Source organism: Tachyglossus aculeatus, chromosome 5 (assembly GCF_015852505.1).
Source record: "Tachyglossus aculeatus isolate mTacAcu1 chromosome 5, mTacAcu1.pri, whole genome shotgun sequence".
Classification (NCBI taxonomy): Eukaryota; Metazoa; Chordata; class Mammalia; order Monotremata; family Tachyglossidae; genus Tachyglossus; species Tachyglossus aculeatus.
In genome coordinates, this window is record NC_052070.1 from 48679307 (window position 1) to 48705858 (window position 26552).

At 44.6% G+C, this 26552-nt stretch overlaps 1 protein-coding gene across 2 annotated transcripts in view; it reads left to right on the forward strand.

Annotated features, from left to right (window-relative positions):
* The window catches only part of UBE4B (ubiquitination factor E4B), a 129655-nt gene that overhangs the window by 69291 nt on the left and 33812 nt on the right, over positions 1-26552 (forward strand). For both annotated transcript variants that reach the window (XM_038746349.1, XM_038746348.1), the window contains 7 exons: positions 14894-14977; positions 21340-21396; positions 21985-22101; positions 22185-22283; positions 22991-23104; positions 23539-23737; positions 25031-25169. In XM_038746349.1, the coding sequence (XP_038602277.1) occupies positions 14894-14977; positions 21340-21396; positions 21985-22101; positions 22185-22283; positions 22991-23104; positions 23539-23737; positions 25031-25169 (809 nt within the window). The remainder of the gene's footprint in view (positions 1-14893; positions 14978-21339; positions 21397-21984; positions 22102-22184; positions 22284-22990; positions 23105-23538; positions 23738-25030; positions 25170-26552) is intronic.

Genomic DNA, 26552 nt, shown 5'->3' on the forward strand with positions numbered 1-26552 from the left:
GCCACGCTTCTTCTCCCAAGTGCTTATTTAGTACAGTGCTCTGCACTCAGTGAACACTCAATGAATGCAATTGATTGGTAAATACTGAATTACAGAAATCTTCCTTCAAGACTCGTGTTTGTCCTCAACAAACATCTACCTGACCTTCTTTCTCTGAGAGAAGGATTATGGTCTCCTTACAAAATCAGAAGGATGAGAATTAAGAATTCCAAGGTCTTGGTCCATCTCTCCTAGATACCTTGCTAAGAGTCCTGTAAGACTGACTCTGCTTCAATTCTGTAAAATTGATATGCTAGCAAATCGTGGTATTTATTGAGCACCTCCTGAAATGCAAGTCCCTGTTCAAAGAGCCCGAGTGAGAATAACAGAAGGAAGGCACGCAATCACTACGCTCTAGGAGCTTGCGATCTTATCATCAATCATATTTATGGGGTGCACTGGCAAATTGTTTACATCTAACAGGTGCTGGAAGAACAACAAGGATCTATCAGGAAGTAGTGCAGACGGAAGCGTTGAGAAATTGAAAATGCAACCAAAGATCCATAGGTACAGAGGTTTCCGAATGAAATATCGTGAGGGTGAGGTTAGTTGATGTACTGGCGTTGGTGCGAATTAATGAGAGAAGCGTGTCTCCAAAGGAAGCGGGATTTTTCAGAGGATGTTGAAGATGGGGAGTTCTGAGGTCAGGCCGAGCAGGCTGGGGGAAGCGTGGGAGGGAGGGGAGGGAGGCTGGAGAGTAGAGGATGAGGTGCATTTAGAAGGTGATCTTGGGAGGAGGAGGAGTGGGTGAAAAGGCCTGGATAGCAGTACTGTCTGTGGAGAAGACAGTTCCTTTTAGACTGTGAGCCCACTGTTGGGTAGGGACTGTCTCTATATGTTGCCAATTTGTACTTCCCAAGCGCTTAGTACAGTGCTCTGCACACAGTAAGCGCTCAATAAATATGATTGATGATGATGAGAAGCAGTGTGGCCTAGGGAATAGAGTCCACGCCTGGCAGTCAGAAGGACCTGGGTTCTGTGTCTTCTGTGTGACCTTGAGCAAGTCACTTAACTACTCTGTGCCTGTTACCTCATCAGTAAAAATGGGGATTAAGACTGTGAGCCCCATGTGGGACAGGGGCTGTGTTGGGCCTGATTAGCTTGTATTCATTCATTCAATCGTATTTATTGAGCGCTTACTGTATGCAGAGCGCCGTACTAAGCGCTTGGGAAGTACAAGTTGGCAACAAATATAGAGACAGTCCCTACCCAACAGCGGGTTCACAGTCTAGAAGCGGGAGACAGACAACAAAACAAAACATATTAACAAAATAAAATAAATAGAATAAATATGTACAAGTAAAATAAATAGAGTAATAAATACATACAAGCATATATACGTATATACAGGTGCTGTGGGGAGGGGAAGGAGGTAAGGTTGGGGGATCAATCAATCAATCATATTTATTGAGTGCTTAATGTGTGCAGAGCACTGTACTAAGTGCTTGGGAAGTACAAGTTGGCAACATATAGTGACAGTCCCTACCCAACGGTGGGCTCACAGTCTGGAGGAGGGGGAGAGGAAGGAGGGAGCTCAGTGTGGGAAGGCCTCCTGGAGGAGGTGAGCTCTCAGTAGGGCTTTGAAGGGAGGAAGAGAGCTAGCCTAGCGCTTAGAACAGTGCTTTTTTTAAAAAAAGAGAGCTGGCATAGAAGCTTACAGTGGAAGTTCTGTGAGTGGGGTAACGTGGACTGAGCAATGCTTCAGCTGGTCCCTGCAGCGGGGTAAAATATGGACTGCAGGGAGAAGAAGCAGGAGGCAGGGAAACCAGTGAGGAGGCTGGACTCTGATCAGGGTGATACCTACTTGGTTGAATAGACAGAGACAGGTTAGGGATGTTTTGTGGATCAGTCAATAAATAGTGACATGTGGTGAGCCAGTCTGAGCACCTACTGCATTCAAAGCCCTTGCCTTGTTCTCGCCTGTCCCGCCGTCGACCCCCGGCCCACGTCCTCCCCCTGGCCTGGAATGCCCTCCCTCCGCACATCCGCCAAGCTAGCTCTCTTCCTCCCTTCAAGGCCCTACTGAGAGCTCACCTACTCCAGGAGGCCTTCCCAGGCTGAGCCCCCTTTTTCCTCTCCTCCTCCCCATCCCCATCCCCGCTCTACCTCCTTCCCCTCCCCACAACATTTGTCTATATTTGTACAGATTTATTACTCTATTTATTTTACTTGTACATATTTACTATTCTGTTTATTTGGTTAATGATGGTGCATCTAGCTTTACTTCTATTTATTCTGATGACTTGACATCTATTCACATGTTTTGTTGTGTGTCTCCCCCTTCTAGACTGTGAGCCTGTTCTTGGGTAGGGACCATCTCTCTATGTTGCCGATTTGTACTTCCCAAGTGCTCAGTCCAGTGCTGTGCACACAGTAAGCGCTCAATAAATACGATTGAATGAATGAATGACTAAGTCTATGGGAGAATAAAAGAGGAAGAACTGTCAGGATTTAACAATTAAATGAGTGGGGGAGCTGAAAGGCACTAAGGAATTGAGGATGACACCTAGGGTGTCGACTTCTGGGAATAATAATAATAATAACAACAATGATTGTGGTATTTAAGCGCTTACTCTGTGTCAGACACTGTTCTAAGGGCTGGGGTCGATACAAGTTAATCAAGTTGGACACGGTCCTTGCTCCACATGAGACTCACAATCTAAGTCTAAGGGAGAAAGGGGAATTTTCATTCATTCAATCGTATTTATTGAGCGCTTACTTTGTGAAGACCTCCTCCAGGAGGCCTTCCCAGACTGAGCCCCTTCCTTCCTCTCCCCCTCGTCCCCCTCTCCATCCCCCCCCATCTTACCTCCTTCCCTTCCCCACAGCACCTGTATATGTGTATATATGGTTGTACATATTTATTACTCTATTTATTTATTTATTTATTTTACTTGTACATTTCTATCCTATTTATTTTATTTTGTTGGTATGTTTGGTTCTGTTCTCTGTCTCCCCCTTTTAGACTGTGAGCCCACTGTTGGGTAGGGACTGTCTCTATGTGTTGCCCACTTGTACTTCCCAAGCGCTTAGTACAGTGCTCTGCACATAGTAAGCGCTCAATAAATACGATTGATTGATTGATTGATTGATTTGTGCAGAGCACTGTACTAAGCACTTGGGAAATACAAGTTGGCAACATATAGAGATGGTCCCTCCCAACAACGGGCTCACAGTCTAGACGGGGGAGACAGACAACAAAACGAAACATATTAACAAAATAAAATAAATGGAACAGTGGATATGTACGAGTAAAAGTAAAATGAATTTCCATTTTACAAATGAAGGAAACTGAGTCCCTGAGACTTGCCCAGGTCCCACAGCAGGCAGGCAGCGGGGGTAGGATTCGAACTCGGGCCCTCTGCCCCCTAGGCCTGAGTTCTTTCCACTCAGCCACGCTGCTCCTGCCCTCTGGGACAGGAAGGATCTCAACAGAAATGGGGGACGTTAGGAGGAGAGGCGGGAGGGAAGGAGAAGTACCTCCGGAAAACTCGTTGAATTCTAGCTGCCCACTGATGCCTGCCCACTTTGCAGACTTTCTTTGGGTTGATAGACTATCCGAAAGGATTATTCCCAATTCTGCATCTCATCCTGGCCCTCCTTGTGATGCGCAGGCCCGACCTTTCTTTAACTGAAAACTTCTTACCACCCGGTCACCTCCAATTTCGCCTGGCCATGTGGATAATGAAACTTTTACTTTATTACTATTTCGTTAGGGTATTTAACAGTCACTGTGTGTCGGAGTGCGTGGTTTAGCCCCGGGAGCGGTACAGGGTAATCCAATCAATTGAAGTTCCCATCCCAGCCCCTTGTATTTAATCAGTGAGCTCCAGGGATAGTGTCCAACTGAATAATTGTCCAACTGAATAACTGAATTATGGTTGTACATATTTATTATGGTTGTACATATTTATTTATGGTTGTACATATTTATTATGGTTGTACATATTTATTACTCTATTTATTTATTTATTTTACTTGTACATTTCTATCCTATTTATTTTATTCTTTTGGTATGTTTGGCTTTGTTCTCTGCCTCCCCCTTTTAGACTGTGAGCCCACTGATGGGTAGGGACTGTCTCTATATGTTGTCAACTTGTACTTCCCAAGCGCTTAGTACAGTGCTCTGCACATAGTAAGCGCTCAATAAATACGATTGATTGATTGATTGATAACTCTATATCTAGAACAGTGCTTAGCACACAGTAGGCACTTAATTCTATTTTATTTTTCAGAAGTCCCTTATTGAGAAGCAGCATGGTCTAGTGGATAGAACGTGGGCTTGGGAGGCAGAAAGACCTGTGGCCCTGGGCAAGTCACTTCACTTCTGTGCGTCAGTTGCCTCATCTGTAAAATGGGGATTAAGACTGTGGGCCCGATGTGGACAGAGACTGTATCCAACCGGATTTGTTTGTATAACAATAATGATGGCATTTTTATTATACAAACAAATCAGGTGTTTATACATTGTTTATACAAACAAATAATGATGGCATTTATTAAGCGCTTACCATGTGCAAAGCACTGTTCTGAGCCCTGGGGAGGTTACAGAGTGATCAGGTTGTCCCACGTGGGGCTCACAGTCTTGTGAGCCCACTGTTGGGTAGGGACTGGCTCTATATGTTGCCAACTTGTACTTCCCAAGCGCTTAGTACAGTGCTCTGCACACAGTAAGCGCTCAATAAATACGATTGATTGACTGATTGATTAATCCCCATTTTACAGATGAGGTAACTGAGGCCCAGAGAAATTAAGTGACTTGCCCCAAGTCACACAGCCGACAATTGGCGGAGCAGGGCTTGAACCCGTGACCTCTGACTCCAAAGCCCGCGGTCTTTCCACTGAGCCACGCCGCTTCACCCCAGCGCTTAGTACAGTGCCTGGCACATAGTAAGCATTTATCCAAATACCATAATGATTATTACCTTTCTCAACGGCACCCAGCTGGCTGGTTGCAGAGCTGGGAGAGGAGTCAGAAGACCTGGGTTCTAATCTCAGCTCTGCCAGTTGCTTGCTTTCTAACCTTGGACAAGGGTCAGTGTTGTCCGTGTAAATATAAAAAATTTTCACCTTTATGGAGGTACTCCAAGCAGCTGGAAAATGGGGAGGTCAGTAGCTGTTCTTCCTCCTCCTACTTCGACTGTGAGCCCCATGTGGGACAGATATGTTATCCAACGTGATTAGCAAGTCAACTTGTACTTCCCAAGTGCTTAGTACAGTGCTCTGCACACAGTAAGCGCTCAATAAATACGATTGAATGAATGAATGAATTAACTTGAATCTAATTACTTAACAAACACCAAAATAATTAGAACCTGCGCCTTCTGACTCCTAGCACTATGCCCTTTGACTCTGCCCTGCTACTGATAGTGATTTGAGAGTCTGTAATGAAGAAAAGATAGGCTGGAGAGTAAAATATGACTATAAACACTATATGGTGCTTTTAAATACTACTTTATCCTAAACAAACTAAAGGCACTGTTAAACTTAACCCTGAAATAAAATCTTAGCTTTTTTTCTTCGTCCTCTTCTGTTTTGGGGTATGCCACATCTGCACCCTTGGGTGGATGCCACATCTGCATCCTTGGGTGAAATTCAAGCTTGTGGCGGCTTCTTTGAGAATGACACACGACTGTATATGTTTTTGATGAATAATTTGCTTTCCGTCATCATCATCATCATCATCAATCGTATTTATTGAGCGCTCACTGTGTGCAGAGCACTGTACTAAGCGCTTGGGAAGTACACGTTGGTAACATATAGAGACAGTCCCTACCCAGCAGTGGGCTCACAGTCTAAAAGGGGGAAACAGTCATTTAAATCAAACGGGTGCAGTTGATTTTAATAGAGATTTCCGAGTAAGGTAAGCATTTTATTTTTATCCTTAAGAAAACTTCCTCATTGAGCTGTGTCATTCAGCTGCGGTAGTGTAGTGCTGCGTGCCAATTTTAACTTTTTTATTTCCTTATCTGTGAGCACTGTTTCGTTATGCTATGGAAAACAACAGAGAGGGTTGGAGGCATGACCGGTGGCATCGATCTCTTTTAATCAGATTTTATGCCTGGTTTCATCACCACCTTTGTGCACTCCTAACCAATCTTGTGTTTTGTGGTTCTGGGAAACTGTAGCAACCTGAACTCGCGGTTTGGTAGGGTCGGGAGGCAAACATCCAAGAGTAAGTGTTTCGGTAGCTTGGCTGCAGTGTTTTGGGTGTTGTGTTCATGAATTCTTGTCTCGGATCGGTTGTTAGCTTAATCTTGTTGAATCGTAGGAGTGACAGAGAAAGCCCAGTGGAACTTTTTTTTTTTCCTAGAAAGATAAGGGAATCTAGAGGAATAGAATCAAATCACGCTCATGAAAGATTTATGTAGTCCATATACGTTAACAATAGTAGATAATTTTCACCTACATGGAGGTACTCCAAGCAACATTTCGTTTTGTTTTGATGTCTCTCTTCCCCCTTCAAGACTGTAAGCCCGGCGTGGGCAAGGATCGTCTCTCTTTATTGCTGAATTGTACTTGCCTGCCCTGCACTGTAAGCACTAAGTGCTCAATAAATATGATTGAAAGAATGAATGGCTGAACACTGTAAACAATCGCTCATTTTTAATGAGCGCTTACTGTGTAAAAAACACTCTGCTAAGAGCCTGGGAGAGTACAATACAACAGAGTTGGGAGACAGGCTCCCTGCCCTCAGTGAGCGGGCAGTCTAGAAGGGGAGACAGACATCAGTATAAATAAGTAAATTATGGCTATGTACATAAGTGCTGTGGGACTAAGGGAGAGGTGAATAAGGGGAGCAAATCCCAAATTTCAGGGCGATGCAGAAGAGAATGGGAGAAGAGGAAATGAGGGCTTAGGGAAGCACCCTTTATTAGTCCTAAAGGCAGACTAACATGTGCGACGCGAGTGTTTTTCTGCTTATGTGCAGAGATGGGCTTAGAAAGGGTGAGAAATCAAGAGGCTCAGTGGGATGTAACTGGGATGAGAGGGGACGAAGCAGGTGTGGCATTTACCCCAAGCGTCGTGGAGAAAGGGGCACAAAGGGACCTTTGCCATGTCCTTGCATCTCCTCCTCCTGAATTAATAATAATAATTGTGGTATTAAGTGCTTACTATGCAACAAGCAGTGGACCAAGTGCTGGGGTAGATGTAAGCAAATCGGGTTGGACACAGTCCCTGTCCCACGTGGGACTCGCAGTCTCAATCCCTATTTTACAGATGAGGGAACTGAGGCCCAGAGAATCAATCAGTCAATCAATCGTATTTATTGAGCGCTTACTGTGTGCAGAGCGCTTGGGAAGTAGAAGTTGGCAACATAGAGAGACAGTCCCTACCCAACAGTGGGCTCACAGTCTAAAAGGGGGAGACAGAGAACAAAACCAAACATACTAACAAAATAAAATAAATAGAATAGATAGGTACAAGTAAAATAAATAAAGTGGCTTGCCCAAGGTCACACAGCAGGCAAGTGGTGGAGCCAGAATTAGAACCTTTGACCTTTTCACTCTTGGGCCCGTGTCTATCCACTACTTCGTGCTGCTTCTCAGCTGTGCTTAATACGTGTTTCCATCACGTGTGAAGCAGCATGGTGTGGTGGCTAGAGCACGGACCCGGGAATCAGGTCATGGGTTCCAATCCCAGCTCCACCACCCGTCCGCTGTGTGACCTTGGAGAAGTCACTTCACATCTCTGGGCCTCAGTTCCCTCATCTGGAAAATAAGGGTTGAGACTGTGAGCCCCACGTGGGGCAGGGACTGCGTCCAACCCGATTTGCCTGCATCCACCCTAGCACTTAGTACAGTGCCTGGCACATAGTGAGCACTTAACAAATGTCATAATTATTATTATTATCATTCCCCACCTAATTCCCGAACCCATGGCCACCATCTGAACTTGGGGATGACCCTTGGGGTGGGTCTCCTGGCCGGCAGCAGTGCCCTTGTGTGGCTTCTATGTGGGCTTAGTTTCTTGAGCCCACACTGAGCCTATGAGCCACCATCACTGCCGGGCCCCTCTGTATTCATTCCCTCCTCGTTAGAAGCATCTAGCTGGGTTACAAGGCTTGGTGCTGACCTGGGCTGGGATCACTCCAATCAGTTGCAGTGCCCCAAAGCTGTCTCCAGCCTGGGAATCAATCAATCAGTCAATCGTATTTATTGAGCGCTTACTGTGTGCAGAGCACTGGACTAAGCGCTTGGGAAGTACAAGCTGGCAACGTATAGAGACGGTCCCTACCCAACGGTGGACTCACAGTCTAGAAGGGGGAGACAGAGAACAAAACCAAACATACCAACAAAATAAAATAAATAGAATAGATAGGTACAAGTAAAATAAATAAATGAATAAACAGAGTAATAAATATGTACAAACATATATGCAGGCGCTGTGGGGAAGGGAAGGAGGTAAGATGGGGGGATGGAGAGGGGGACGAAGGGGAGAGGAAGGAAGGGGCTCAGTCTGGGAAGGCCTCCTGGAGGAGGTGAGCTCTCAGTATCCTTCTGTATCCTTCTGTAGACAGTGTTTGTAAGCTTGGAGTGAGCACTTGCTCTCTCTATTTCTTTTCCTCCCTCCTTCCTTTTCCTTCCTTCCTTCCTTCCTCTTCCTTCCTTCCTTCCTTCCTTCCTTCCTTCCTTCCTTCCTTCCTTCCTTCCTTCCTTCCTTCCTTCCTTCCTTCCTTCCTTCCTTCCTTCCTTCCTTCCTTCCTTCCTTCCTTCCTTCCTTCCTTCCTTCCTTCCTTCCTTCCTTCCTTCCTTCCTTCCTTCCTTCCTTCCTTCCTTCCTTCCTTCCTCCTTCCTTCCTTCCTTCCTTCCTTCCTTCCTTCCTTCCTTCCTTCCTTCCTTCCTTCCTTCCTTCCTTCCTTCCTTCCTTCCTTCCTTCCTTCCTTCCTTCCTTCCTTCCTTCCTTCCTTCCTTCCTTCCTTCCTTCCTTCCTTCCTTCCTTCCCTCCTTCCCTCCTTCCTTCCTCCCTCCCTCCTTCATTCCTTCATTCATTCCTTCCTTCCCCTCACTCTCTCACTCTTCCTCTGGGCCACCTCTGGAGAAACCATGCTTCAGAGGGACAGGAAGGCAAGCACCCAGCTGGCCCCCGTTCTGTGGGGAAATTTGAGATTTTGCATCCTCAAGATGATAGAGCACGGTCTTCGGAGTCAGTGGTCGGGGGTTTGAATCCCCACTCCACCAGTTGTCCGCTGTGTGACTTTGGGCAAGTCACTTCACTTCTCTGTGCCTCAGTTCCCTCATCTGGAAAATGGGGATTAAGACTGTGAGCCCCACGTGGGACAACCTGATCACCTTGTAACCTCCCCAGCGCTTAGAACAGTGCTTTGCACGTATTAAGTGCTTAATAAATGCCATCATTATTATTATTTCATCTTCAAATATTTCATTCTTTCATTTTGCCTCAGTGTTCTAACGTGCTAGTCATTTGTCCCACGTCATCCCACGTCCCCCATTTGTCCCACGTCATCATTGGCGAAGCAGCGTGGCTCAGTGGAAAGAGCACGGGCTTTGGAGTCCGAGGTCATGGGTTCGAATCCTGTCCCCGACAGTTGTCAGCTGTGTGACTTCGGGCGAGTCACTTAACTTCTCTGGGCCTCAGTTCCCTCATCTGTAAAATGGGGATGAAGACTGTGAGCCCCCCGTGGGACAACCTGATCACCTTGTAACCTCCCCAGCGCTTAGAACAGTGCTTTGCACATAGTAAGTGCTTAATAAATGCTATTATTATTATTATTATTATTATTATTATTATTATTATTATCCCACATCGTATCGATCCTTTGGATTTGGAAAGACTTCTAGACTGTGAGCCCACTGTTGGGTAGGGACTGTCTCTATATGTTGCCAGCTTGTACTTTCCAAGTGCTTAGTACAGTGCTCTGCACACAGTAAGCGCTCAATAAATACGATTGATTGATTGATTTGGAAATAGAGACTACTCCATGTTTCATAGGGGTAGTAGGGTGGGGATTTAACGTGCAGCACTTGTGTTGCCAACTTGTACTTCCCAAGTGCTGAGTACAGTGCTCTGCACACAGTAAGCGCTCAATAAATACGATTGATTGATTGATTTTGTTGGTTTGCTTTTTCTCTCTCTTAAGGGATAGACGAGTTGGATTATAAAATCCAGATCACTCTAGGAAAGGAGGGTAGGATAGAATCCACCAGTCAGCCGGTCAATGGTAATTATTGAGTGCTGACTCTGTGCAGAGCATTGTACTGAGAGCTTGGGAAAGTGCAATACAATAAAGTTGGTAGACACGATCCCAGCCCACAAGGATTTTACAGTCTAGAAGGGGAGACATTAAAAGAAATCACAGTTAGGGAAAATGGCAGTGGGTTAGGATGTGTACATAAATGCAGTGGGGCTGAGGGTGGGGTGAATATCAAGTGCTTAAAGAGTACTCATCCAAGTGGGTAGGCAATGCAGAAAGGAAGACAAGTAAGACAGCTGAGGGGTGAGTCAGGGAAGGCCTCTTGGAGGAGATGTCATTTTAGGATGGCTTTGTAGTTGGGGATAGTTGTGGTCCGTCGAATATGATGGGGGAGGGAATTCCAAGCCAGAGGGAGGACAGGGCGAAGGCTCAGTGGGAGATAGATGAGACTGAGGGACAGTGAGTAGGTTGGCATTGGAAGAGCGAAGCATGTGGGCTGGATTGTAGTGGGCAATCAACATGGCAAGGTAGGAGAGGGAGAGCTGATTGAATACTTTAAAGCTGATGATGAAGGAGTTTAAGGCAGAGGTGGATGTGCATTCATTCATTCATTCATTCAATTGTATTTATTGAGCACTTACTGTGTGCAGAGCACTGTACTAGGCACTTGGGACGTCCAAGTTGGCAACATATAGGGATGGTCCCTACCCACCAGTGGGCTCACAGTCTAGAGGGGGGAGACAGACAACAAAACAAAACATGTGGGCAGGTGTCAAGTCATCAGAATAAATAGAAGTAAAGCTAGATGCACATCATTAACAAAATAAATAGAATAGTAAATATGTAGAAGTAAAGCAAATAGAGTGATAAATCTGGACAAACATATATACAGGTGCTGTGGGGAGGGGAAGGAGGTAGGGCGGGAGGGAGGGGGAGGGGGAGAGGAAAGGGGGCTCAGTTTGGGAAGGCCTCCTGGAGGAGGTGAGCTTTGAAGGGAGGAAGAGAGGTAGCTTGGTGGATGTGCGGCAGGCCAGGGGGAGGTTGTGGGCCAGGGGGTTGACGGCGGGACAGGTGAGAACGAGGCACAGTGAGGAGGTTAGCGGCAACCATTGGAGGTTTTTGAGGAGTAGCGAGATATGGACTGACTGACTAGGTTTTGTTTTTTCTTAAGAAAAATCATCTTGGCAGCAGTAGAGTATGGAAGGGATATGAGTCAGGGAAGGCATTAAGGCGACTGATGCAGTAGTCAAGGCAGGCTTCGATAAATTCTTGGATCAGAGTGGTAACAGTTTGGATGGAGAGGAAAGACCGATTTCTAGTGATATTTTGAAGGTAGAAACGACGGGATTTGCGGATAGATTGAATATGTGGGTTGAACAGGAGATCAGTTGAGGATAATGCCAAGGCTTGTGAGATAGGGAGGATAGTGGTACTTTCTACAGTGAGAGAAGGTCACTGTTTGGGAAGATAAGGAGCTCTGTTTTGGACACGTTTAGCTTAAGGTGTTGGTGGGATGTCCAGGTAGAAATGTCCTGAAGGCAGGAGGAAATGTGAAGCTGGAGAGCAGGAGAGAGGTCAAGGCTAGAGCAGTAGATTTGGGAATATTGGGCAAAATTTACTCTGGGGAGTTAATCCTTCATCTTAACGGACGAAAATGATTTGTTTGAAAATAGGAAGCTTTTTTAAATCACAAAATCATAGGTAGGTCGCCAAAGCTCCTAACCGTGGAGGTAGTTTTGCGTTGTTTTCCTTAGGTAATTATGGATTTTAATTGTGGAAACAGATTTCGTAAAATTCTGAGTCTACTTTTCAGTATCCCTAAGGTTAAAAGTATGCCTGAGCTAACATGTTATTTTCCTGACTTTCCCATTGTTGGAATAATTTTGTATATTGACTTGATTATTTTATATAGAGAAGCTCATTCATTCATTGTTGTATTTATTGAGCGCTTACTGTGTGCAGAGCACTGTACTAAGTGCTTGGAAAGTACAAGTTGGCAACATATAGAGACGGTCCCTATCCAACAACGGGCTTACAGTCTAGAAGGGGGAGACAGACAACAAAACAAAACATGTGGACAGGTGTCAAGTTGTCAGATGTACCTGTGTTCTAATTCCCGGTTCGGCCAGTTGTCTGCTGTATCACCTTGGGCAAGTCACATAACTTCTCTGGGCCTCAGTTCCCTCCTCTGCAAAATGGGAATTGAGACTGTGAGCCCTGTGTGGGACATGGACGGTGTCCAACCTGATTAGCTTGTATCTCCCACAGTGCTTAGTACAGTGCCAGGCACGTAATATGCGCTTAACAAATGCCATAAAAAAAATTACTACCCACCTTAGTAGAGCTGGGATTTAGCGAATTCCATTTTTAGAGGGCAAACAATGCAGGACATTACCGCTACCAGAGTTAGTTCAGCGGCAACAGTTAATCCGTTCTGTATCCAGAGAGATCCAAAGACACTTCACAGACACATTGTAATCCAGTAGGGAGCTTTGCTTTTAAAAATAAGAAGAGATAACTGAAGTGGGTATTTGTTGGAATGGAACAAAATTAGTAGGGAAGGGAGCTTTGCCCAGTTTATCAAAGGACACTGCCGATAACTTTGAATAGCAGACTTTCTGATGTTTGGCGTTTAGGTCCTCGTTTCCTCATTTGTTCATCAACAGCACTTCTTGTTTTGACATTTATTACTTCATGTTGTTAGTCTAGATTGTCCCCGTATCCGAGCTGAGTCATTCAAGATGAATGAAGTCTGGGATTAGATGTGATCAGGAAACCTTGCCCAGAATATTTATAAGTCTTTCAGGAAAATTCTTGCACCTTAGAGTCTGGACATCAGGTTGAGAACTCATTATATGGTATTGAGTTAGAAGGTTCATATCGGATGTTTCCATTCACATCCGTGAATGTGAACGTAGGTCTTTTTTTATGGTAGTCGTCATGCACTTACTATGTGCAAACCTCTGTACTGCGCACTGGGGAAGAAACAATATACTCAGGCTGGACATAGATCCCTGTCCTACTGAGGCTCTCCAGTCTGAATAGCAGGGAGTAGGATTTAATCCCCATTTTACAGGTAAGGAAACTGAGGCTCAAAGAAGTTAAGTAACTTGCCTAAGGTCATACAACAGAAGGTGGTGGAGCTGGGATTAAATTCCAGGTCCTCTAACTCCTAGGCCCTTGCTATTCCCACTAGTGCTTCTCTTTGGCATGCTTCTCTTTTGAACTGCTTCAGTATCCCCTGTTCTTAATGGTACTTAGCTGGGCAGTTACTGAGTTGATAAAAGAAAATCAGATCATTGTATTCATTCATTCAATCGTGTTTATTGAGCGCTTACTGTGTGCAGAGCACTGTACTAAGCGCTTGGGAGGTACAAGTTGGCAACATCTAGAGACGGGCCCTACCCAACAGTGGGCTCACAGTCTAGAAGTGGGCTCACAGTCTAGAATCTGGATCTCCTGTCTCCCAGTTCCATATTTTTTCCATTAGGCTGTGCCTCCTCCCATTGATTTGATGCATGGGTGGAAATAATTATTAGGGAAAAACTTCATTTCTGACCAAAAGCTTTGACCTTTTAGACTGTGAGCCCACTGTTGGGTAGGGACTGTCTCTATATGTTGCCAACTTGTACTTCCCAAGTGCTTAGTACAGTGCTCTGCACACAGTAAGCGCTCAATAAATACAATTGATTGATTGGTTGACCAAAAGCTTTGGTCAGAAACACTGAGAAGTTACTCTAGTTTCTGCATAAATTGGCATCATCTCTTAGTGTCAGACTCTAAAAGTTTGACCAAAAAAATGAGGTGGAGGACCGGAATAATAAGGAAGAGAGATGCCCGCAACTTGTTGATAATGTTAATACTTGGAAATTGTATTTGTATTTTTCCTCAATCAGTGAATAATACTTATTGAGCACTTACTGTGTGCAGATCACTGTATTAAGTGCTCTGGAGAGTTCTGGGTAACAATGCGATGGACATATTCCCCGTCCATAATGAGCTTACAGTCTAGAGGGGGAGACAAGTATTAACATAAAGAGCTTTTGACATTTATGTATCTCACTTTGACCTCATGACATCCTTGTGAAATAGAGAGGCAGGTATTATCTCCATTTTAAACATCAGGAAACTGAGGCATAGAGGTGCTAAATGTCTTGCCCAGAATCAAACAACAGGCCAGTGACAAAGCTCCAGTACCTTAGTCTTATCACTAAACCACACTGCCTCCCTGTTCTTAGGTCCTCTGGAAATTGGGTAGGTACTTGCGCATCATCGTCATCATCAATCGTATTTATTGAGCGCTTACTGTGTGCAGAGCACTGTACTAAGCGCTTGGGAAGTACAATGTTGGCAACATTGCGCATCAACTTTCCACCTGAGGAACAGTTGAGTTGGAGCATGGGGCATCCTGTTATTCCTGAGGGCATCAGTGGAGATTGAAGCAGGGATTCTTGTGCCTCTGGATCCTGAGAGCTGGTGGGATTCTCCAAGGACCTTCTGGGGAATAGAAGTTGTCCCAAATGGGGAGGTTTGGCCACGTCTGCCCAGTAGGAATGTAACACCAGTTCCCCAGGACAGAAGTATCCTCATGACCTGTTTTCCCTTGGGAATAGAATGAAATGGCTAAGCGTCCACATCTAGATCTGACGGTTTCCTGTTCTTGAACGATCTCACCGTGTGATTCCTTTTTCCTTACAGATCTTTATCCCCATCTTACAAGGCCTGGCTCATGCTGCCAAAGAGTGCTCCCTTGATAGCGACTACTTCAAATACCCCCTTATGGTAAGACCTAAAAAAAAACCCTACGACTCTATCCAACAGTTCCGCTTAAAGACGATTTTCGTGCATCGTTTTCCAGGTGATGAAACCAACTTTGCTCCGTTTTGGGTTTTACATTTCAGATGTGAAGTCATTGGGTATGGTGGTTCAAAATGCTCGTCCCTCAGCCCCTCAAATGATGTAGGGCAACTTCAGGCTCGGCAGACTGCATCTGCCATGTCTTAGGCTGCCTACAGAAGGAATGTAGTCATGCTGTAAAATGCATTCCCTCCTGACTGGTTCTGTTGGTCTAAAGTGTGTAATGAGGTTCCTTCTTAAACACCTCTGATTCACTTGGCAAAGATCTTGACACACATAAATCGATAAGTAAACCTACTAGTAAAAAAAGTTCAAGAATGGATCATTGACCTGCCTGAAACATGACTACCGTTAGAAAATTAACTTTTCACATTTACAAAGCCCATTTTACTTTTGAAGATTCCTCCTCTGAAAAGGAATTCTTCCCCACCAGGCTCGCTTCCTAAGGCTGTAAGCTTCACCCGCTGCCTTTATTTCCTACAGCTTCTCTCTCCAATTGGCACATTAGCTTTGTATGGCTCTGAGATTGTGAACTAAGGTTTAGTTGGTTTTTTGCTTCATGGGCAGGACTGCCAGCCATGTTTTGATTTCAGGGACATGACTACAGTGGTGGTGAAGGAGTGAGAAAGAATACAGCCGGATGTGCTGTTGGCTGAATCTGTTGCCCTGAACTCTAGGAAGAAAAATATTTTGATCACACAATCAATTGTATTCATTGAGTGCTTATTATGTGCCAGACACTGTAGTAAGCGCTTGGGCGAGTACAACACAACAGAATTATCAGACATGTTCCCTGCCCATGTAAACTGAATGCATTAGTCTGGATGTCATTGAGAGGATAAGTATAGAACCAGATTATATTTCAACTCAAGCTTTGTTAAGAGGCATTATCTTATAGGCAGTATTGGCATTTGTAATGCTTTTTGTAGCAGAAGACTTGGCCACCCAGTTAAAAAAAACTAATAAACCAAAGCATACAATTTTTAAAAGGTGATGTTTTAAAAGATTGGAAATGAAGGGAGTAAGAGTGATTACTTTGAATTTGGAAAAGAATTCTGAAATGTGTATTTGTCCTTTGTGTGTGTCTCATTATACTTCTGGGTCCTTTATGAAAGTACATGTATGGTTCCTAAGCGATACTTATTACATTGACATTGTTGGTGGCAGTCCTGACATGAAGAGTGTGGAGGAGGAGGAGGTCAAACTTTCTAATATTCATTCATTCATTCATTCAATCGTATTTATTGAGCGCTTACTATGTGCAGAGCACTGTATTAACTGCTTGGGAAGTACAAGTAGCAACACATAGAGACGGTCCCTGCCCAACATTGGGCTCACAGTCTAGAAAGGGGAGACGTACAACAAAACACGTAGACTGATTTCAGCACAGCCGTAATACTTTAACTAAAAGTAGTCATTTCCGCATTTTCTAAATCTTCCTTGATGGAATCAGTGACTTATTTTCTATTGTACTCTTTAAAAATAGTTGGCTTCTTTACTATTGTACTTGTAAAAATTGATATCTCAGATAAGTGTTTGTAGGGTCAAATATCAACAAAATGTTCCACTCAGGATCAAAAGACAAAGGCCGTCATTGTGATGGACAATAGTCTTGTTTGGTGTTGTGACTGATGCTTGCGTTGCGGCAAGCAGTAATGCCAGAAAGTATCGGATTAGCATAGCTAATCTGTGAAATGCACGTGGTAATGGAACCCATTAATTTCGCCGACCCTCTGGATAGAATCCCAAAGCTTTTTGGGTGCTGTGTTTGTAGGGAAACTTGTATTCATGTATATTGGATCACCTAGAGAAGCAGCGTTGCTAAGTGGGAGCAGCGTGGACTTGGGATTCAGAGGATGTGGGTTCTAATCCCAGCTCCGGCACCTGTCTGCTGTGTGACCTTGGGCAAGCCACTTAACTTCTTTAGCTTCTCCCTCAGTTACCTCATCTGTAAAATGGGGAATTAGACTGTGAGCCCCACATTGGACAACCTGATTGCCTTCTATCTAACCCAGCGCTTAGAAAAGTGCTTGGCACATACGAAGCGCTTAACAAGTAACATCATAATAATAATCGTTATTATTAACTAATAATAGTAGTTATAATTACTATTATACTAGTAATAATATAATAGTAACAAGAATAATAATAATAATAAACACTCTTCACTTAAGGACCGGCGTTCAGTTCGGCTGTTGAATCACAGAACCACCAGATTAAGCAGTTAATGCTGACAACCTCATGTATAACCCTTAAGCTTCTCTAACTCCATCGTGTCCCCTCCCTCAGTCCCCTTCATTTCCATCACCGCCCGCCTCTCCTTCCATCGAGCTCCTCCCCACCCCTTGCACCACTTTATTCCTCCTCCCCATCCCTTTTATCCTGTCCCAGCACCATCCCTTATCTCCCTCCCCATCCCATGCCGTCCTCTCCCCCTGCTGCACCTTTCCCACAGCCTCAGCCAGGTACGGCCTGCGGGATTCCTCTGTGGTACGGGGATGCTTCCCTTCATCCTTGACCTGTTCCTGACCCAGTCCCTGCTCCTCCTCCTCCATCATTGGAACCTGGCTCTCCCCAAATGACACAGTCTCCCCTGCTGCTTTCTCTAGAGGGGGTCTCCTCTTCACCCACTCCCCAAGACTCACTGGGAAAGGGGGAGGAGTCGGCTTCTTTCTCACTCCCAAATGCCAGTTTCCACCTCCCCCGTCCCTCTCTTTCCCTTCTTTGAAGCCCATATCATCCACCTCTACCACCCACTCCAGTTACTTAGTCACGGTCATCAACTGCCCCCCAGGCCTCACTTCCAGCTCTTTGAACTGTTTCTATTCATTCATTCATTCAATCCTATTTATTGAGCACTTACTGTGTGCAGAGCACTATACTAAGCGCTTGGGAAGTACAAGTCGGCAACATATAGAGACGGTCCCTAACCCAACAGAGGGTTCACAGTCTAGAAGGGGGAGACAGACAACAAAACAAAACATGTAGACAGGTGTCAAAATGGTCAGAACAAATAGAATTTAAAGCTATATGCACATCATTTACAAAATAGAATAGTAAATATGTATTCCTTTCTCGCATTCCTTTTCTCTTTCTCCACTGATCCTTGGGAACTTCAATATCAATGTGGACGTTCCTGATGACTCTTCCGCTCCCAGTATCTATCACTCCTCATCTCCACCGACTGCTGTACCCCACCTCACCCTCTCAACAACTTGGACATACACTTGATCTCATCATCTGTAGTCAGTGTACAGTCTCTACCCTCAACATCTGAAATCCCTATATGACCACAACCTTCTTACCTGCCTTCTCTCCCACATGCCCCATCCCCACAAATCCATCCTGTTCCCTCAGAGAGACCTTCTGTTTTTTGAATCCATCCAATTTTCTCAAGTCATCGTGCCCCATTTAGTTTCCATTCCCAAACTACCATCCCTCGATGACCAAATTGACACCCTCAACACCATATTCTCTCCTGACATCAACTCAGTCATTCCCCTATCCCTTTACCGATCTCATACCACTAATCCACGACCCTGGATCACCTCTTCCTTCGCTCCGGTGCATGTACCACAGAGCGCTGCTGGTGGAAATCCAGCTGTCAGGCTGACCCTGTCCACCTCAATTTCATCTGGGCCTGCTTTTACTCTGCCCTCTCCTCTGCCTGGCAACATTGTCTGTCCATCCTTATTGTCTTTCCAACCATTATTGTCTCTCCATCCGTATTGAATCCCATAACAATTGCCCTCGCCATTTGTTTGATATTTAACTCCCTCCTCAGATCCCCTGCCCCCCTTCCCCCCCACGACCCCCATCTCTTGCTCCAAATGCCCTGGCCACATACTGTATTGAGATAGTGGAAACCCTGAGCTGTGATATCCCGAAAATTTCCCCTGCTCCTTTTCTGTCCTTCCCTCCTCCTGTCCTTCTTCAACTCTCCCATCTTTCCCAGCAGTATTTCAAGAGGAAATCTCCCACCTCCTCTCAAAATCTGGCCCCACCACCTGCGCCTCTGACCTCATCCCTTCGCACCTTATGGAAGCTCTTGCCCCCTCCTTTCTGCCTTCCCTGAACACCATCTTCACCTGTTCACTCTCCATTAGCTTTCCCCACACGGCTTTCAGAGATGCTCATGTCTCTCCTATCCTTAAAAAAAACCCCTTTCTTGACTCCATGGCTCCCTCCAGTTATCGCCCCATCTCCCTCCTACCATTTCTCTCCAAACTCTGTAAGCAGATTAAGTATACCCACTGTCTCCACTTCCTCTCCTCCACTTCTTGACCCCCTCCAATCAGGCTACCTTCCCTTTCATTCCACAGAAACTGCCCTCTCAAAGGTCTCTAATGAACTCCTTCCTGCCAAATGCAAAGACCTCTACTCCACCCTAATCCTCCTCAACCTCTCAGCTGACCTCAACACTATTGACCACCCCCCTTCTGAAACATTATCCAACACTGGCTTCACTGACACTGTTCTCTCCTGGTTCTCCTATCTCTCTGGTCGTTCCTTAATAATAATAATAATAATAATAATAATGGCATTTGTTAAGCACAGACTATGTGAAAAGCACTATTCTAAGCGCTGAGCACTGTTCTCATCTCTTTCATGAGCTTCTCCTATGCCTCTCACCCCCTAACTCTGGGAATCCTTCACAGTTCAGTTCTGGGCCCCCTTCTATTCTCCATCTACACCCACTCTCTTGGAGAACTCATCCACCTCCTTGGCTTCAACTACCATCTCTGTGCAGATGATTCCCAGATCTACATCTCCAGCCCTGATCTCTCTCCTTCACTGCAGTCTCACATTTCCTCCATCTTCAGGACATCCTTACTTGGATGTTCTGCCAATGCTTCACACTTAAGATGTCCAAAGCAGAACTCCTTATGTGCTCACCCAAATCCTGCCTTCCCCGTGACTTTCCTGTCACTCTAGACAGCACCACCATCCTCCCTATCCCATAACCTTGGCATTATCCTCGACTCATCTCACTCATTCAACCTCTATATTCAGTCCGTTAGCAAGTCTTGCTGGTTCTGCCTTTACAACATTGCTAAAATCTGCCCTTTCCTCTCCATTCAAGCTGCTACCGTGTTAATCCAAGCACTTATCCTCACCTGCTTTGATTGGTGCATCAAACTCCGTACTGACCTCCCTGTCTCCTGTCTTTCCCCACTCCAGTCCACACTTCATTCTGCTGCTTGGATCATTTTTCTACAAAAAATTCCCGGTCCATATTTCCCCATTTCTCAAAAACCTCCAGTGATTGCCCATCCACCTCCACATCAGTCAGAAACTCCTTACCATCAGCTTTAAAACATTCAGTCACCTTACCCTCTCTTACCTTACTTTACTGCTTTCGTACCACAACCCACAGCAGCCCACATGCCTTGCTCCTCAATTGCCAACCTACTTACTGTATCTCAATCTCATCTGTCTCCCTGCCAACCCCAATTGTCAGCTGTGTGACTTTGGGCAAGTCACTTCACTTCTCTGTGCCTCAGTTCCCTCATCTGTAAAATGGGGATTAAGACTGTGAGCCCCACGTGGGACAACCTGATCACCTTGCAACCTCCCCAGCGCTTAGAACAGTGCTTTGCACATAGTACGCGCTTAATAAATGCCATTATTATTAGTATTATTATTATTATAGCATAGTGAATAGAGTATGGTCGTGGGAGTCAGAAGGTCATAGGTTCTTATCCCAGCTTTGTCACTTGTCTGCTGTGTGACCTTGGGCAAGTCACTCCCCTTCCTCTGAAGGAGGAAGATTTAGTTAAAATGCACTGTTTCTACCTAAAGGTCATATCTCTAAGATGTAACTTCATGTTTTAAGTGACTCCCAAAGTTTCTTTATACATCGTCCCCTATTAGTATGTCATTTCCTGCACTATTTCAAAGTGGGAGTTTTGAACAAATGGAAACTACTGTAATAAATGTTTTTTAGCAGGGAATTAATACTCCCAGCAAAACTGTTCTGCCCAGTATTTCAGATACACTTAGAGGAATTCAGAGGACAGCTAATTATATATTTGTGTGTATACACACACACAGTGTGTCTATACATTGAGAGAGAGTAGTAGTAGCAGTATAGCATTTAGTAAGTCCTATGTGCAGAGCACTGTACTGTATGTTTATATATTCATCTAAAACATAGAGTTCTTTTCATTTGTGACCAGATAGTGCTTAATGTTTCTCTGTATTGCTCCTTTTATAAACAGAGGTAAAGTGTATTTTTTTGGCCTGCAAAATGTTTATATTAAATGTATCTCTCATTTTCACAATAGGCATTAGGTGAACTCTGTGAAATCAAGTTTGGGAAAACTCACCCCATGTGCAGTTTGGTGAGTCTTGGGTGTTTTTGGTTGGGTTTTTTTTCTGGGTGGAATTGTATTTTTAAATAAACCCAAAGCCGTCGGGTTTTTGCAACTTTTCCAAAATAACATTATTGGACAACTTTTTCCCCATAACCCACTGTGATTGGTTTCATGAAAACTGAATAATAGTGTTAGAGGACTCTGAGGGCGAAGCTGTCGTAAAGTACAACCACTGCATGGAATGAAATTGTATACTTCCATCTGTGCTTTTTGGGATATGTGACATTAATAGGAAGCAGCTGCTGTGTAATAAAATTTTTCAAATCACTTGATTACATGAGAGTAGCTCAGTTTTGAACATTTGACTTGACAATCGAAAGAAGGCCCACTGATGCGTACATGGCGGGCTGGCTGCCCCTGATAGAGAAGAGAAAGCATTGGAGGGAGGCTCAGCACAGGTGGCTTGTGTTAAAAAGCCACGTTTCACCAACTGTGGTGGAGGCTGAAGCTTGACCCAGTTGGGATGGTGAGGAGGCAGTAGGAACTAAAATAGGATTCTCTGAATTTGACAGCTCAGTTGACCTATTCTCACTTTCTCTCTCTTCTCTTCTGTAGGTTGTGTCCCTGCCTTTGTGGTTGCCTAAATCCTTAAGCCCAGGCTCAGGGCGAGAACTGCAGAAACTCTCTTATCTTGGGCCTTTCTTTAGTCTTTCTGTCTTTGCTGAAGATGATGTAAGTACGGTGCCATTTGTCATCTTCTACTTCTACCCCCTCGCGTTAGCTGCTAAATTTAAACATCGCCTTCCTCGTTCCAGACCAAGGTCGTTGAAAAGTATTTCTCAGGACCCGCCATTACCCTGGAAAACACTCGTGTGGTTAGCCAGTCACTACAGCATTATCTGGAGTCGGCAAGGGTAGGTACTCTGAGAGGGAACCCAAAGGGTAACGAATCTGAAAGTATATACAGGTAACTTATCATCTCTGAATTGTTTACTTGAATTGCGGTGAGGAATAGTTAGAAGGGATTCAGCAGTCATAAAGTATCATTTTCCACACAAACCAAGGACGAACCTCATCCATATAAACTACACGTCAGAGTAATCTTGAGAAGACTGTGAATAGTGAATTTTTTTTTTTTAATGTACCCTCGAAAGGCATCTTTCACAGGCAAAATCCTCTTTGGCTAGTTCTATTCAGTTAAGAGAAAATCCCCTCACTACTTCCTTTACCTCTTGGGATATCCCAGAGTGAGATGGCCGTAGTTCACCCTGGATTAATAGACATAATTGTGGTATTTAAGCACTTATTACGTGAAGCACTCTTCTAAGTGCTGGAGTAGATACAAGTTAGTCAGGTCTGACGTGGTCCTTGTCCTTCATGGGGCTCATAGCTTGCAAAGCCACAGAAGGAGTAGCAACAGGAGTAGCAGCAGCAGTAGCCGCAGTATTATTTGTAGTAGAAGTTAGTGGTATTCACTCAAAACTGAGTCGCTGCGGAACAGTTGACTGTATGTATCACAAACATTTTGTGGTTATCTTCTTTTTTGGGGTGTGGGCCATCAGTTCTTAAAGGCAAGTCCAGTCTTCTGCCCCGTACCAAAAACTCTCTCTCTACATTTCAGCAAGAGCTTTTCAAGATTCTGCATAGTATTTTGCTGAACGGAGAAACGCGCGAGGCAGCCCTCAGTTATATGGCGGCTATTGTCAATGGCAATATGAAGAAAGCACAGATGCAGGTAAGGGGGGCAAAGTGGGGCATTCCTTGCAGAACGGTGAAACAGGATTAACAGGGTCTGGGAAATTGGTCTAGGTAAAGTGGACCTCCCCGTAACTTCTATTAATTGAATAAATGAATATTCAAAAGAACCACTGTTGAGGAACATCTCCAGAGGTGCATTGCTCTCTTGACCACAAAAAGGTGTAAGTGGTGAAGTTTGAAGGTGTGAAGAGTGCTGTAGGCTAGATGTAGACCAAATGCAAGAAGAGTATTTTAGCAAGCTTTTTTTCCCCGCATGATGGAATAGTTGATGTCCTGGGGGTTATGTATTATCTGCAATTCAGACTGATTCTTTTTTTTTTCACAGATTATTAATGCAGAATGTAGAAATCCTCTTCCTTCCCAAAGATTCTACCCTAATCAATAGGTTTGATTTATCTTATTGTTTCACAGACAGATGATCGCTTGGTATCCACAGATGGGTTTATGCTAAACTTTCTGTGGGTGTTGCAGCAGCTAAGCACAAAAATCAAACTAGAGACAGTCGACCCCACCTATATATTCCACCCAAGGTGTCGTATTATCCTTCCAACCGATGAGACGCGAGTGAAAGCAACTATGGAGGATGTGACTAGTTGGGTGACTGAACTCTGTGAGTCTGGGGTTTCGGCATGTGGGAATTTTGTCTCGGATGGTCTTATTCTGGTTGTGGTGGTGCCTTGGTATTTTTATTTGATCTAGTAACGTTTTCTTTAAAATCAACTCATGGGTCATTCAACCAATTAGAGGTATTTAGAGCCTGGGAGAATACAAAAGAAGTGATAATATTAGTAATAGTATTTATAGTATTTATTTATACTATAGTACTGCTATAGTACTATAATACTATAGTAATAGTATTTATTAAGCACTTACTCTGGGTAGAGTAGTGTACTAAGCACCGAGAAAGACAACAGAGATGGGAATGAGGCACGGTCCCGAGTGGTTCCCAATCTATGATTATAGGTAGGGGAGAGAGAGGACTGGAGACTGTCTCTATTTGTTGCCGAATTATCCTTTCCAAGAGCTTAGTACAGTGCTCTGCACACAGTAAGCACTCAGTAAATACGATCGAACGAATGAATGAGACAGAAGCACTGGGAGCGATGAGATGGTAAACATTTAAACAGCATTAAGGACAGTGAACGTATCTGCTGATTCTGTCATTCTCCCAAGTGCTTAGCACAGTGCTCTGCAGATAGAAAGCGGTCAATAAATGCCGTGGATTGATACGAGATATGAACAAATTAAAAACAAAAGTCAGTAGGGAACGGTGGCTAGAAGAGCAGAATTTCAGGCTTCCCGTGCTTCAGAGTCCACAGAAATGGCTACTGCAGTCACTGATTTTCCTGGGATTTTACGATGCCTTGGGCTGCAGGAGTTTCTTCCGTCTCTGCCAGGGTGGTGGAAAGTAGGATGTGATGGGATCTGGATGGTGCGGATGGAAGTCAGCTTGGCTGCGTCCAGAGCGTGCCAGGTGTAGGGGAACGGCCGGGGTGGGGAGGGAAGGTAGTTTATTTGGCTGCAGGGTGTGGAGGGCAAGAACACGCAAGAGAGGCTGCGGTCATATGATGGTTCGCTCTGCTGCAATGAAAAAGCAGAATGTTACCTACCCTTAGGAAATTAATAAACTAAAGGGCGAATCTCTGGTTATTTTCTGAAAATCACATTTAACTTCCCCGTTGGGGACTATGCTTAGAGCCGAGTTACTGAGTTTTTATTTTGGAGCCTACTTCTTGTCTAAGCTCTCTGTGAGTTGCCATTATGTAGTGCATTATAAAGCGTATTACGGAAACATCACTGAAGGGTACAGTGGCATAAAAGACTTCTGTCTGTGATTCAGTTCACCCAGCTATTTGTAGTCTGTTCATGCTCCGCTATTTTTTATTTTTTTTTTTAAATATAGATGGAGATCAGTCTCCATTTTCTGAGCCGAAATTCCCTACCGAATGTTTCTTCCTCACCCTGCACGCCCACCATCTCTCTATCCTCCCCAGCTGTCGTCGCTACATACGTAGACTCCGAGCCATCAGGGAGCTCAACAGGTTAGATTTGTATTGCAGTTATCTCATGTTTGTCTTATGGTCGGGAGTGTGTGCACCTAAATACAATTCCAGGATTATCACTGGAATCATAACAACAGATGGAGGTGGTATTCGTGTTACTTTGCACTCGTTGGCCCCCTGATTTCAGTTTTCAGTGGATGGCCCCCAATTTTGGGTACACTGAGTTCTGGAGTTCATTGCCTTGGTCTGGAAAACACCTCTATGTTATTTTGGGCAGGGATGGGGCAGGTTGTCTATTTGAATGCCCTACTCCAACTCCAATCGTGCACTTTTTTTTTTTAATAGCATTTATTAAGCACTTACTATGTTCCAAACACTGTTCTAAGCGCTGGGGAGGTTACAAGGTGAACAGCTTGTCCCACGTAGGGCTCACAGTCTTAATCCCCATTTTACAGATGAGGCAACTGAGGCCCAGAGAAGTGAAGTGACTTGCCCAAAGTCACACAGCTGACAAGTGGCGGAGCTGGAATTTGAACCCATGACCTCTGACTCCAAAGCCCGGGCTCTTTCCACTGAGCCACGCTGCTTGGTTAATGTTTCTGGGGAAATAATTTAAATGTTTCTGAAGTGCAAAGCTTTGTCATGGTCCAGTGTCCAACCAGGCCCGTGAGAATTAGGTGATTTTTACCTTTCCTAAAGACTGTAACTAATTGTGTGAGAGGCTCTCAAATAATAATAATAATATTGGTATTTGTTAAGCGCTTACTTTGTGCAAAGCCCCGTTCTTAGTGCTGTGGGGGGTGATACAAGGTGATCAGGTTGTCCCACATGGGGCTCACAGTCTTCATCCCCATTTTACAGATGAGGTAACTGAGGCCCAGAGAAGTCAAGTGACTTGCCCAAAGTTACACAGCTAAGTGGTGGACCCAGCATTAGAACCCGTGACCTGGCTCCCAAGCCTGTGCTCCTTCCACTGAGCCACGCTGCTTCTCAAATGGAGAATGACAGCCTCTGATCTAGTGATCTAATGGTCAGATCAACCTTCATCTGATCATTAAAAATTCCTATTAATTTCCCTTTAAATTGAAGCAATTAGCTCTTCCCCTTGTTCAATAAACTGGTTGGCGAACATCAGATGATGATGTGATAGTGTAGGAAGGAGGGAGCATGGCCTAGTGGAAAGAGCATGGGCTTGGGAGACAGAGGACCTGGGTTCTAATCCCACCTCTGCCACTTACCTGATGTGTGACCTTGAGCAAGTCACCTCACTTCTCTCTGCCTCAGTTCCCTCATCTGCAAAATGGGGGATTCAGTATCTGCGCTCCCTCCAACTTAGAATGTGAGCCCTGTGTGGGACCTGATTATCTTGTATCTACCCCATCACTTAATGTTTGGCACATAGTAAGCACTTAAGTATTATCA